Source organism: Gossypium arboreum, chromosome 13, assembly GCF_025698485.1.
Source record: "Gossypium arboreum isolate Shixiya-1 chromosome 13, ASM2569848v2, whole genome shotgun sequence".
NCBI classification, from domain to species: Eukaryota; Viridiplantae; Streptophyta; class Magnoliopsida; order Malvales; family Malvaceae; genus Gossypium; species Gossypium arboreum.
In genome coordinates this window covers 23,887,866-23,902,876 of record NC_069082.1, presented here as the reverse complement: position 1 = coordinate 23,902,876, position 15,011 = coordinate 23,887,866, and the positions used below count along the sequence as shown (strand labels likewise).

Genomic DNA, 15,011 nt, shown 5'->3' with positions numbered 1-15,011 from the left:
GTCACTATCTGTTTGGTGAAAAATGTCACGTATTTTCTGATCATAAAATTCTGGAATATTTAATGATGCAAAAATATTTGAATTTGCGACAGAGAAGATGGTTAGAACTGCTAAAAGACTATGAACTTGTGATTGATTATCACCTAGGAAAAACAAATGTGGTTGCTGATACTTTGAGTCGAAAATTGTTATTTGCAATGAATGGTCATTTAGTTTTGTCTGATGATGGTTCAGTTTTAGCTGAATTAAAAGCGAGACATTTGTTTTTACAACAGATTATCGAAACTCAGAATATTGATAATGAGATTTTAGCTAAACGAACTCAGTGTAATTCTGATTCTGATTCTGAATTTTGAATAGATAATGATGACTGTTTAAGGTTTAGAAATAGACTTTGTGTTCCAACAAATCTAGATTTGATTCAAACGATTTTGAATGAAGCTCACAGTAGTAGATTTTCTGTACATCTGGGAAGTAAAAAAATGTATAACGATTTGAGACAACTATATTGGTGGCCAGGGATGAAAAGAGATGTTTCTGACTTTGTCTCGAGATATTTAATCTGCCAAAAAGTGAAAGCTGAGCATCAGGTGCCATCTGGGTTATTACAACTGATTATGATTCCGGGATGGAAATGGGATTGAGTGACCATGGATTTTGTTTCGGGTTTGCCTCTGCCTCCGAAAAAGAAAGACGCAATTTGGGTTGTAGTTGATCGTTTGACGAAATTAGCTCATTTTATTTCGATTCAGTTTGATTATTCGCTTGGTAAGCTAGCTGAGTTGTATATTTTTGATATAGTGAGATTGCACGATCTGCCATAGTCAATAGTTCTGATAGAGACCCGAGATTTACATCGCGATTCTGGAAGAAATTGCAAGATGCTCTGGGTACTAAATTGCATTTTAGCACCACTTTTCATCTACAAACAGATGGTCAATCAGAACAGATTTTTCAGATACTCGAGGATATGTTGAGATGTTGCATTCTCGAGTTTGAAGGTATGTGGGAACAATATCTACCTTTGATTGAATTCGCTTACAATAATAGTTTTCAATCGAGCATCAAAATAGCACCGTACGAAGCCTTATATGGTAAAATGTGTAGAACTTCGTTATACTGGACTGAACTCAGTGAGAATAAGATTTACGGTGTTGATTTGATAAAAGAAACAGAACAGAAAGTGAAAGTAATCCGAGATAATCTGAAAGCCGCCTCTAATCGTCAGAAATCTTATGCGGATTTAAAACGAAAAGGTATCGAATTTAAGATCGGTGATGAAGTGTTTCTAAAAGTATCTCCGTGGAAGAAACTATTCTGATTTGGTAAAAATGGGAAGTTGAGTCCGAGGTTCATTGGTCCGTATGAAATCATCGAGCGAATTGGACCGGTTGCTTATAGATTGAGGCTACCATCTAAGTTAGAAAAGATTCATAATGTATTTCATGTATCGATGCTTCGACGGTACATATCTGATCCGTCTTATGTGATATTCCCTTCTGAGATTGAAATCCAGTTTGATATGACTTACGAAGAAAAGCCGATCCATATTTTAACCCATGAGGTTAAAGAGTTACGAAATAAAAAAATTCCTATAGTTAAAGTGATGTGGTATCGTCACAGTATTGAAGATGCCACGTGGGAGTCTGAAGATTCAATGAGACAACAATATCTGAATCTGTTTAATGGTAAGATTTTCGGGGACGAAAATCCCTTAGGGGGAGAATTGTAACAATCTGGTTTTGACCCTAGTCAGAATAGTGGTTTTGGGACCATAAATCCAAGTCTGAAAAATATTTTAATATTATTTTCTATGTCTGTGATATGTGAATTTATGTCTGTGAAATTTCTATGATTTAATTTGTCTCTTTCTGTGCTTAATTATGAAAAAAGGATTAAATCGCGTAAAGGGTAAAAGTTGTATGATGTTTGTTAAAAATGCCTGTTTGATTTGGCTCATTAAAGGTAAGGTCCTTATGATGAAATAAATCCAATTATATGATAGTGGAATATATGGTTTGGCATAATGGTAAATATGGTTATTTTTAAAAGGTGGTTAGGTAAATGGTTTATTAATGTATATTATAATAAAAAAAAAACAAAAGGTGGCATTATTATCACCTTGTTAAGCCGAAATTAAGAGAAAGGAGAATCCATTGAAGCATTTTGATGTTCAGTTAGTGCATGGTTAAATTGGTGAGCTTATTTTGCTCGATTTTTGATGATTTTTACGTTTTTGTGATTGTTGCTTTGTGTTCTTCAAAACCCATGTCTGAATTTTTGTTTTTGTTAAAGATTTCATGAAATTCCATTGTTGATATCATGATTTTTGTGATATTTTTGGATGAATTACAAAGGCTTGATAAATGATTTATAAGTTTTGTCTTTAAATTTTTTATGAAATAGAGCTATTTGGGTTAATTTGTGAAAATGAGGTTTTGAAGGACTAAATTGTAAATTAAATATGTTATTTTGGCTGGTATGGAAGCCATGTATATTCGACCAAGCTATAGTCTTGGTAAATTTTGCATATTTGTGATTTTGTGAAAAATGGATTCAATTGTCAAAGTGTGAAAATATAAGGGCTAAAATGCAAAATGCCCTAAATATGTGCTCATGGATTATTTTGAATGAAATAAATTATTGAATCGTTAAATTTGAATTGTATTAGATCAAGAACAAAGAAAATTGGACTTAGATCGTGGGAAGTCCAAAATAGTTGAATAGTCGACTCGTTTTATTCGAAATCCATTCGAGCTAAGTCAAGTTACAATTATGTGTTAATTGAAATAAATTCTACACATATATAAACTGTAATCTGTATTGGATGGCCTTGAGTGCCTGATGAATATCTTTGGAGTAAAGCATGATAATATGTTAATATCTGAAAAACTCTGTATGCTTCTAAAAAAAGTTAACCTCTGTCTGAGATATCGTGTAAGACCGTGTGTGAGACACAGGCCTCGATTGAGATTTACGTATAAGACCATGTCTGGGACATCGGCATTGTATCTGATTTCGTGTAAGACCCTGTCTGGGATAGAGGCATCGATATTGATTTACATGTAAGACCACGTCTGGGACGTCGGTATTGTACTTGATTATGAGCATCTGTATCATTTCTGAACCGTCTGATGATAGCGTACGAAATATGAGTATATGATATGTATAACCTATGCAGGTACATTTGATCGTACTAAATTTCCAAATATGAAAAACTCTGTCTCTGTGAAATATGTATAGAATTGGAAATGAAGCATGACATATATACAAACAAAGGAGTACAGTTAAACTTATGAATTATTCTCTGAAATGGTTATGAATCTTTATGGTTAAATTGTACTTATATGCTTTAGTAGTTAGACCAATTATATTTGGCTTACTAAGCTCTTTGTAGCTTACTCTCTATGTTTACTGTCTGTTTTGCAGTTATCATAGCTGCTGAAGGCTCGGGGATAGTCGAGATTGTTACCACACTATCGATCTCATTTTGGTACTTTTGAAGGTGTAAATATTTTAAAGTATGGCATGTATAGGCTAGAAGGTTTATGTATTGAGTTTTGAATTGTAAATATAGGTTATGCAATGAAAGTTGGCTATCAAATGGTATGTTTGTGTTAAGTTGTTTTGAATGATGATGAAATAGTTGTAATGAACATGTTTTGAGTATGAATTTGGCTAAACATTTTGTATGAATGTTGTTTAATTTGACTTGTAGGAATGACCTATAAAGGGGTGGCAAATTGGCTTAAACCAAGCATGCATTGTACCACACGGCCATAACACACGGGCGTGTTTGTTGGCCGTGGGCTTAAGTCAGTAGTTAGCTAAGAATCACACGGTCGTGGCATACGGGCGTTTCTGTTGGCTGTGTGAAAAAGTCAGTATAAGACCTCTTTTTGGCACGGTTGGATCATATGGGCGTGTCTGGTGCCCGTGTGTGTCACACGGCTTAGTCACACGGGCGTGTGACTTTAACAGTTTTGAAAGATTTGGTTAAGTTCTGAAAATTTTGAATGTGTTTGTTCTAGTCCAGATCTTTCCTAAAAGTACATTTTAGGTCTCGTAGACCATCTTAAGAGATGGTTGCTTATGAAATGATGTTATATGATATCTGTGATTCTAAATTAGTTTGAAATGTTCTGTTTGTCTGGTAATGCCCCTTACCTATTCTGGCGATAGCTATGGGATAGGGGAGTTACAGCGTCACTATTTGTTTGTTAAAAAATATCACGTGTTTTCTGATCATAAAAGTCTGAAATATTTAATGATGCAAAAAGATTTGAATTTGCAACAGAGAAGATGGTTAGAATTGCTAAAAGACTACGAACTTGTGATTGATTATCACCCAGGAAAAGCAAATGTGGTTGCTGATGCTTTGAGTCGAAAATCATTATTTGATATGAATGCTCATTTAGTTCTGTCTGATGATGGTTTAGTTTTAGCTGAATTAAAAGCGAGACCTTTGTTTTTACAACAGATTATCGAAGCTCAGAAGATTGATAATGAGATTATGGCTAAATGAACTTAGTGTAATTCCGATTCTAATTCTGAATTTCGAATGAATGATGATGACTGTCTGAGGTTCAGAAATAGACTTGGTGTTCCAAGAAATCAAGATTTGATTCAAATGACTTTGAATGAAGCTCACAGTAGTAGATTTTCTGTACATCTAGGAAGTACGAAAATGTATAACTATTTGAGACAACTATATTGGTGGCGGGAATGAAAAGAGATATTTCTGACTTTGTTGCGAGATGTTTAATCTGTCAGCAAGTTAAAGCTGAGCATCAGGTGCCATCTGGGTTATTACAACCGATTATGATTTCAGAATGGAAATGGGATCTAGTGACCATGGATTTTGTTTCGGGTTTTCCTCTGTCTCCGAAAAAGAAAGACGCAATTTGGGTTGTAGTTGATCGTTTGGATTATTCGCTTGATAATCTAGCTGAGTTGTATATTTCTGATATTGTGAGATTGCATGGTGTGCCATTGTCAATAGTGTCTGATAGAGACCCGAGATTTACATCGCGATTTTGGAAGAAATTACAAGATGCTCTGGGTACTAAATTGCATTTTACCACCGCTTTTCATCCGCAAACAGATGGTCAATCAGAACAGATTATTTAGATACTCGAGGATATGTTGAGATGTTGCATTATCGAGTTTGAAGGTCTCTGGGAACAATATCTACCTTTGATTGAATTCGCTTATAATAATAGTTTTCAATCGAGCATCAAAATGGCACCGTACGAAACCTTATATGGTAGAAAGTGTAAAACTCCATTATACTGGTCTGAGCTCAGTGAGAATAAGATTTACGGTATTGATTTGATAAAAGAAACAGAACAGAAAGTGAAAGTAATCCGAGATAGTTTAAAAGCTGCCTCTGATCGTCAGAAATCTTATGTGGATTTAAAACAAAAAGATATTGAATTTGAGATCGGTGATAAAGTGTTTCTGAAAGTATCTCCGTGGAAGAAATTGTTCCAATTTGGTAAAAAGTGGAAGTTGAGTCCAAGATTCATTGGACCGTATGAAATCACCGAGCGAGTTGGACCTGTTGCTTATAGATTGAGGCTACCATCTGGGTTAGAAAAGATTCATAATGTATTTCATGTATCGATGCTTCGACGATATAGATCTGATTTGTCTTATGTGATATCCTCTTTTGAGATTGAAATTCAGTCTGCTATGACTTATGAAGAAAAGTCGATCCGTATTTTAGCCCGTGAGATTAAAGAGTTACGAAATAAAAAAATTCCTCTAGTTAAAGTGATGTGGAATCGTTATGGTGTAGAAGAGGCTACGTGGGAGCCCGAGCATGCAATAAAACAGCAATATCCGAATCTACTTAATGGTAAGAATTTCGGGGACGAAAATCCCTAACGGGGGAGAATTGTAACAGTCCAGTTTTGACCTTAGTCAGAATAGTGGTTTCGGGACCACAAATCCTAGTTTAAAAAATATTTTAATATTATTTTCTGTGTCTGTGATATGTGAATTTACATCTGTGAAATTTCTGTAATTTAATTTATCTGTTTCTGTGCTTAATTATAAAAAAGGATTAAATCGCGTAAATTGTAAAAGTTGAGTGCTAAATGTTAAAGCACCTAATTGGCTTGGCTTTTAAAATAAGGGTCCTTGCATGTCAAATTTACCATTTGTTTTAATGGTGGAAAATGATGGACATTAGTAGGTGGATTTTCATGTGTTAATAATAAGGGCAAAATGGGAAAAAAGTATTATAATATGTGTTAAATAAAATATAACATAAAATAATGGCCATTTTATCATTCTCATGGCCGAATGAAGCAAGAAAAAGATCAAAAATGGGGTTTTGATATTCGGCTAACTTAATCCTTAATTAAGGTATGAATTTTTGTTTGTTTTTGATAATTTTTACGTTTTTGTGATCGTTGCTTCGTGTTCTTCAAAACCCATGTTTGAATTTCTGTTTTTGTTGAAGATTATGAAATGTGCCATTAATGATTATATGAACTTTGTGATGTTTTTATATGGATTATGAAAGATATATGTGAGATTATCATACTTTGTTCTCGAATTTTGATGAAAAAAAGCTATTTGAGCTAATTTGTAAAAATACTATTTAAAAGGACTAAAATGTAAAATAAAAAAAATGTATGGACTTGTATGAGAGTCTTGAAAATTCAGCTAAGCTTGTGTACAAGCAAATTTTGCATATTGGTGATTTTGTGAAAAATGGACTAAATTGTCAAAGTGTGAAAATGTAAGGGCTAAAATGTAAAGTGCCCTAAATATGTGTATATGGATTATATAGAATGAAATGAATGATTGAATGGTTGAATTTGTATTGTATTAGATCAAGAGCAAAGAAAATCGGGCTTAGATCGAGGGAAGTATAAATTAGTTGAATAGTCGACTCGTTTTATCCGAAATTCGTCCGAGCTAAGTCAAATTACAATTACGTGTTAATTGAAGTAAATTCTGCACATATAAATTGTAATCTGTATTGGATAGCCTTGAGTGCCTGATGAATATCTTTGGAGTAAAGTATGATAATATGTTAATATCTGAAAAGCTCTGTATGCTTCTAAGAAAAGTTGACATCTGTCTGAGATATTGTGTAAGACCGTGTCTGTGACACAGGCCTCGATTGAGATTTACGTATAAGACCATGTCTGGGACATTGGCATCGTATCTGATTTCGTGTAAGACCCTGTTTGGGATAGAGGCATCGATATTGAATTACATGTAAAACCACGTCCGGGACGTCGGCATTGTACTTGATTATGAGCATCTATATCATTTCTGAACCGTTTGATGATAGCGTATGAAATATGAGTATATGAAATGTATAACCTATGCAGGTACGTTTGTATCGTACTAAATTTTCGAATATAAAAAACTCTGTCTCTGTGAAATATGTATAGAATTGGAATTGAAGCATGACATATATGCAAACAAAGGAGCACAGTTAAGCTTATAAATTATTCTTTGAAATGGTTATGAATCTTTATGGTTAAATTGTACTTATATGCTTTAGTAGTTAGACCAATTGTATTTGGCTTACTAAGCTCTTTGTAGCTTACTCTGTGTGATTACTGTTTGTTTTACAGTTATTGTAGCTATTGAAGGCTCGGGGATAGTCGAGGATCGTCACCACGCTATCGAACTCATTTTGGTACTTTTGAAAGTGTACATATTTTAAAGTATGGCATGTATAGGCTAGAAGGTCTATGTATTGAGTTTTGATGTGTATATATTATGCCAGGAGAGATGGCTAGCAAATGAAATGTTGTATATAGTTTAGTATTTGGTTGATGGTGCAAAATGATGTATGGTTGTAGTGTTTTATGAGTTAATATGTTTTTGTTATAATGAAGCATGTTTTGAGCGTGAAATTGGTTGAAAATTGTTGTATGAATGTTGTTTAATATGGCTTGTAAGGATGACCTCTAAAAGGGGTGGCAATTTGACTTAAATCAAGCTTGCATGGTGCCACACGGTCAGGGGACACCGGCGTGTCATATGGCCGTAGGCTAAAGTTAGTAGCTAGCTAAGTATCACACGGCCATAGCACACGGGCGTGCCTAATGGCCGTGGGTGAAAGTCAGTATGGTTACCCTAATTTGGCACGGCTGGTTCACATGGGTGTGTTTGATGCCCATGTGAGGCACACGGCCTAGATGCACGGGCGTGTGACCTCAACAGAATTGGAAAAAATTTCTACGTTCTGAATTTTATGAATGTGTTCGGTTTAGCTCTAACCGTTCTTAAACGATATTTTAGGTCTCGTAAACCATATTTAGAGATGATTGCTTATGAAATGATGTTAAATAATACATGTGATTCTGAATTGGTCCGAATTGTTCTGTCTGTTTGGTAATGTCTCGTAACCCTAATCCGATGTCGGTTACGGGTTAGGGGTGTTACATGCATCATCTTAATGCATATTGTAATGTTTTAAAACATTTTCAAACAATTGTTTAATATAAATATATTAATACAATATCAAACATATTTAATTTAGTCCCTAAACCCGGGACAAACATAACTTTCAATCCAAAGCTCCAGATTAAATTCAGTTTCGCAATTACTTATTAGAGACCTCCTATTTCGTATTCCTATAGAAATTCCATGTCAATTTTACATTTTATTCAATTTGGCCCCTAATGTATGAAACTAATAATTAGGCTTTACAAATTAGTTCTTTTCTTAACCTAAACTTAATTTCTATCAATTTAATATCTAAAACATTCATTCTAAGCAATGACATCTCATCAAAACTTCGCTAATTGATCAAATTGATCCTTGGGTTAGCTTAATCATGCCCCCAAGATAAAAAAATCTATAAAAATCAAAGAAAAATGGCTAGGGGCTTAAAATTGAAGCTAAAACCTTGAAAATCCTTAAAGGTGTTCTCCTCTTTTGATAAATCTTCTCTCCATCGACCAATTTCATATTTATACATAGATTAAGTTTTTAATCTGTTAATTAATTATGTTTTAATTTTAATTAACCTTAATTTATTTAATTAATCCACCATTATCAGTACCATCCACTAAATTTTATTTATACATGGTCTAATTGCTATTTTGGACCTTTGGTTAATTGCAATTTAAGTCCCCAAGTCAATTCCTAATTAAAAATCTATAGCAATTAAACTTTACAATATAGTCTTTGGGCACTAATTAATTACAATTACGGGTAAATTAACTATCCAAATTTTAAATCATCTATACAATAATTCCGTTAACATCTTTATTTAATATTTAGGAACTCAATTTACAAAATAAGATCCCGAAACCGAAATTTTCAACACCACTGGAAATCGGGTCATTACAATACCATTAGATATATATTAATGTAAATTGTTTGATTGTGTTTGATGTCACGAATTAAGTAATACAATCTCAAAAAAGAGTTTTAACTACATCAAATTTATATACAAAGGAGATTTATATTATTTAAAATATAAAAATATATATATAATTGTGTAAAAAGCCTCCCACTCTTTTTAAAAATGACTCCCCTTCATAAACTACGAATCTCTTTAAAAATTACAATTTTTTAACAATATTACTTTCTTAAAAATTAATTATATAAATATCAAGAAATTATGACTATCTTAAAACAACTATGGGCTTATCTTTAAAAAACTAATCAAAATATATAAATTTTATTCAAACAAATAGAACTTCTCACCCAAAGAGTGGGTACCAATATATTCAGTTTAACATTATTTCACAACTTTTTCACTTAACTTATTGTAAAAAAGAAGAAGAAAAAAACAGTTAACCATTTCACGTAAGAGGTTTGACTTTTATTTATTATATTTTATATTAAATACTTTTTACATTTATTTGTTATTTAATTAAAAGATAATTGCACGTTTTCTAAAATTTTGTATATACTTTTTTCAAATGCTAACATTTAATTTCAATCATAAATTGTTTTGGGTCTAAAAGATGAGGTTATAAAAAAAAAAAACAAATATTTTGGACAAAATAAATAGCCGTACGGATGATTCACTGAGTTAAATAAATTAATTCAATAAATATGACAAAAATAAAATCAACTGTTTTTACCGGGTCCCAATGTGATGATGACATCAAGACAACCCTGTAATCTTATGGCAGAAGTAAAAGATAAAAAGAAAACCCACCATTAATAATTACTGCAGTGAGTCTCCAGGGAAAAACCACTAATATGCCTCCCTCATTGGTTTTGGGACCCCCATGGGAAGTAACCATGAAATAATAAGACTAACAATTTTAACTGACCTAATTACAACTAAACAGCAATAATGGAGGGTCTAACCCCTCCTCTCCTACACCTTTTGCTAATTATATATTTTTAGGGTTTTAGACGCTTTGTTTTCTCAAGTAAAGTAAGCTTTCAAAGCTTTCTTTGACCAACTCATCGCATCAGCATCAGAGATAGTACATTCCTGTTAGCCTCAGTGATCACAATAAATGAAAGGTCTGTCATTAGGTTTCCAGTTAGTGAAAACTGAGAAAAAAAGTAAAAAGGAACAAAATAAAAATACAATATTAGGTCCATTCTTTTATCCAAGCATATCTTTTCACATTTTTTGTGGGTAAAAGTTAAGGACATTCCTTACATGGAAATATACTTGTGCTTTTAACTGGTTTAATTGAGGTTTTTTGTTTCTGAATATGCCAAATTTTGTTTACTATTTGAGAAGTTACTTCATTCATTGATCTGACTCATCATCATCCTCTTTGAAGCAATCACAAACTATCAAAGAAAAGCTTTGTTTCCTATTTATAGGCTCTCATTAGAGTCACCCTTTGAGCCATTAATGGTAAAAAAAACTGTGTAAAGTAACTGGGAACTGGACATTCTGTAACTTCGTGGTAAAAACTAAAAAAGAGGCCAATCTTTCAATAGGCCATTGACTCATGACAGAAGCACTAGGCAGCACAACCTCCTTAAACAATTTTCTCAAATGCCCTATGGAATGCACTGTTTAATTGTCAATTAACTTGAAAGAAAAAAAATGTACAAACTTGGCACATTGATGATTATCTAATTTTCTGATGCATCCCATTACTGACATATTGTGCATGTATCTACATACATACATCAGGGATGGCAGAAAAAAAGGTAGTAATGTATTATTTGTGGGTTTTAGTGATCTTAGAGAAAGGTAGCCCCTTGAATCTACCTTACACGTTACATCTCTTCTGTTTTTTACTGTTCAGTCTTGTAAAAGTGTAACAAAACAGTGAAACAAATATATATTTTTTTACACATGACAAGGTGATGGAGCAGATATATTTTGGGCAGAAAACTATGACCACCATATTAAATTAGTGATTAACTACGATGGCAAAAAGATCAAGGGAAAAGAATAAATACCCTTTTTATATTTGTGTCTAAACTAATTAGTAGAATCTTTGTTTCTAATAATGGAGATAAGAGAGATAAGCCTAGATGAAAGAGACAAGGATAAGCCATTTTGTACTGTTAGTTGGGAAGGAAGGGACATGATGAATACGGTAAATTCTTGGTTCGGGGGTTTTTTGGGGGGGTGGGTGTTAGTTTTGGGTCAACTTCAGGTGGTTAACTGAACCCTAGGTTAAACCTAATCCTCAAGTTAAAAATAAAATAAAAAAAAGTTGTATGGGGACTGATATTTGATGGAGATGGAAAGGGCTAGGTTTATTTACTAGTGTGTTGATAGGGGCCTGTTTTGTCAAGCTCTCAAAATTTCTGCCTTGAAAAGAAAGGTGTCTAAGACCTGCACCACCCCAAGCTTACACACATCACATTATGAGTCTTTCTTGTCATTATAGAGAGGGACAGCCTAAGAACCCTCATGCCCATCAGTGAGAGAGAAAAAGGGCGCTTACACACGTGTGAATGATGTTGGTGACATTAAAAATTTAATAATAGGAACTAGCTGAACTACTTCAATCACTGTTTTTAGTCCATTCCTTTGTAGGTTTTCTCCCTTATACACATATCCCTAGCTGTTTTTGCTGTTTCAAGTTTTAATCCTTTTCTTTTTCTCCCAGCTGCTGCATAACTTCACTTTTCCAGTCCTTCACTGTTTGTCAAACTTTGTTTTTGAAATCATCTGTGCATGAACATGACTTTCTAACAATTGTATAACAGCATTTGTCAGAAGAGGAAATGAAGCATGGTTAACAAGTGTGTTATATATATGCACCAGCACCATTCAACATGAATACGCCAGGCTATTACTTAACCAGTATTCCCTCTTCTTCTTCATCTTCTCTTGGTTCTTCAATGGGGATGGTTTACCCAGACATGGGTTCCCTTTCTCTCGGTCAAAACTATGGTATTCTAGGCTCAAGTGTTTCTTCCACGCAGGACAGTTATGGTTGTAAGGTCCCAGAGATGGAAAATGAAAGAGCTTCTTGGGGTTTTCATTTCATGGGGAACTGCAAAACAAGGAGCTTTGAGGAAAACCATAGCTCTGATGTTGTGGAAGGTCAAAGCTCAGATTGCAGTGATGGGTTTGGAGATGATAGTAGGACCATTAATCTCAATGCCATCTTAAATGAAGAGAACCCCAATGATAATACCGTAAGTGGCAAGGAAACAGATAGTGGTCAGTCAAAGCTTTGTGCAAGAGGCCACTGGAGGCCTGCAGAAGATACTAAGCTCAAGGAACTTGTAGCTCTTTATGGCCCTCAAAACTGGAACCTTATAGCAGAGAAGTTGGAAGGAAGATCTGGTAAGTTAATGGTCAAGAAATGGCAAAAGCAGTGTTATTTTATTCTTTAGTTCACTAACAAGGCTTCTCCCACTTATTATGACTTTTGTTTGATTGTGCTTGAAGGTAAGAGCTGCAGGCTAAGATGGTTTAATCAATTGGACCCTAGGATCAATAGAAGAGCATTTACTGAAGAAGAAGAAGAGAGGCTAATGCAAGCTCATAGACTTTATGGTAACAAGTGGGCAATGATAGCTAGGCTGTTCCCTGGAAGGACTGATAATGCTGTCAAGAACCATTGGCATGTGATTATGGCAAGGAAGTATAGAGAACAATCGACTGCCTATAGGAGGAGGAAACTGAGCCAATCTGTTTATAGAAAAATGGAAGAAACTCCAAATTTTGTCTGCAGAGATGCAGCCACAAAAGCTGAACCACCCCCATACTGTCTCAACATCCCCAATAGAAGACTTGGCACTATCTCCCATTACCAGTTTGGAACCTTCAATGGTGCTAATGCTGGGGTTAACGGTGGCTCTAATGTTTCACCCCACTCAAGCAGCGAGGTCCCTCGCACAGGGTTCATTACACAACAGCCACCTTTTGATTTCATCCCTGGTGGGTCTCTTTGTAAACTCCCTATATACTCCTTTTTACCTCCAAAGCTTATTTTCAATGTTCATTATGCAGTTCTTTTGTGTGTTTGGGTTTTTGTGCTGTTTCCTCATTGGTTTCCTTTTTGGAAACCTACCTCGAATTTCATACTTGAGAAACACTTTGATGATTTTTGTGTTTTAATTATTCATTTGCTTTATAGACATTGACTGATGTAACCGTTTTCCTTTACCTTTTTCCTGCTTTAAAGTTTAACCCAAACCAATCCACTCCTCTACATGTTTTTTGACACTACATTCACGTTTAGTCATTGTTAATTTGCTAGTTTCTCTACATTGTAACTGGTGGTGTTTTTAAATCATTTGGAACAGGTGTTAAGAGCAATGACATGATGGGTATTTTCAACCAGACCAGATCTTGGGATAGGCCCATTGATGAACCCCAAATCTCTGGTTTCTATCCCCACCAGCATCACCATCCATCATACATAATGGCAATGCAACAGTCAGAGTTCCTCAGCTCCCAAGGTCTCACAGATTCCACAGCACCAACAGCTCAAATATCAGGCAGTGAACCTTCATCATCAGTGCCAGGTACCAAAGCAGCAACCAGCAGCCACTATGAGACAGTTCCACCCCCATTCATTGACTTTCTTGGAGTAGGAGCCATATGAAGTTTTAGAAAAAAAAAAAAAAGGCCCTGAAAAAGGTTTCCACCTTAATGTGGAAGTGCTCCAAGATAACTGAGAGGGCCATTTAGAGGTAAAGAGAAAGGTGACACAGTCCATAGATCTCTGCATCAGTCTGTTACATGTCCCCTTTCTCTACCGAGTCCCCACCCTTTCCATAAGTTGAAACAAAATAATAAAATTATAATTATATGCATGCAGCCTTCTCTACTGTTTTTCCCTTCTCTTTGTTTCTAAAACTATTAAACACTCCCAACTCTCCTCCATTGTCTATTGGTTTTGAACCACAGCTATGATCATAAAGGGTGCTGAAATGGACTTTCAAAATCAGGTTTTCATATTATATGATATGATTTTTGCATAGTGGTAAAATGGGAATCATGTTTTTCATTAACTGCATCAATTCAGTGGTAATTCCATCCTTGTATTAAGGTTTGCCTTAGTGGATAAAATCATTACAGAAGTATGAGATAAATGCTTTATGATATGGAGGAACATACCGGAGGCATGAATATATGATGGTGAAACAAACAGCGTATGCTGATGATGAGGCAAAGAAAGACAAAACAAGAAACTGAAATTTGAAACAGAAGGCATTCTTTTCTCATGGGACTGCAAAATTCAGGCACAAATGATGCAAACAAAACAAACTTCACCAACCCTTTTTTCTCCATTGCTTCCTTCCTTTACCATCATCAATCATTCCCAGGATTCATGCCATCCACATGGGAATATACATAAAGCTGAGATTACTAAATATGAAAATGTTGACCATAAACTGCTTGTAATCTTGTTACTCCCTTTAAAAATGGCTATTATACCAAATGGTTATAATTTTAAAATTTTTTAAAAATATTCGAAGTTCACCATGAACAACTATACCATAATGTATTTAACAAAATGAAGAGAAGGAAAACAGTGATCGGAGCCCAATATCTAGTATTTTTTTTCCTTGTTCTTGTTCTTTTACATTTTGGGCTTCAGTTTGGGTTACTTGTACATCTTCATCAGCTA

At 34.4% G+C, this 15,011-nt stretch overlaps 1 protein-coding gene across 1 annotated transcript; it reads left to right on the top strand.

The window, feature by feature from the left end:
* The first annotated feature begins 11,656 nt into the window (after positions 1-11,656).
* LOC108463330 (transcription factor CSA-like) lies at positions 11,657-14,246 on the top strand. Its single transcript, XM_053024671.1, has 3 exons — positions 11,657-12,715; positions 12,821-13,312; positions 13,681-14,246. Exons 1-3 carry the CDS (start codon positions 12,199-12,201, stop codon positions 13,980-13,982), a joined length of 1,311 nt encoding a protein of 436 aa, XP_052880631.1. The 5' UTR covers positions 11,657-12,198; the 3' UTR covers positions 13,983-14,246.
* Positions 14,247-15,011: the final 765 nt, after the last annotated feature.

What these genes read in the sequence shown, in the direction of transcription:
- LOC108463330 (XM_053024671.1), top strand. Translation starts at nt 12,199, where the DNA reads ATGAATACGCCAGGCTATTACTTAACCAGTATTCCCTCTTCTTCTTCA. An exon ending in GAAGTTGGAAGGAAGATCTG is followed by an intron (nt 12,716 to 12,820) that starts GTAAGTTAATGG and finishes TTGTGCTTGAAG; the next exon opens with GTAAGAGCTGCAGGCTAAGA. An exon ending in ACCTTTTGATTTCATCCCTG is followed by an intron (nt 13,313 to 13,680) that starts GTGGGTCTCTTT and finishes CATTTGGAACAG; the next exon opens with GTGTTAAGAGCAATGACATG.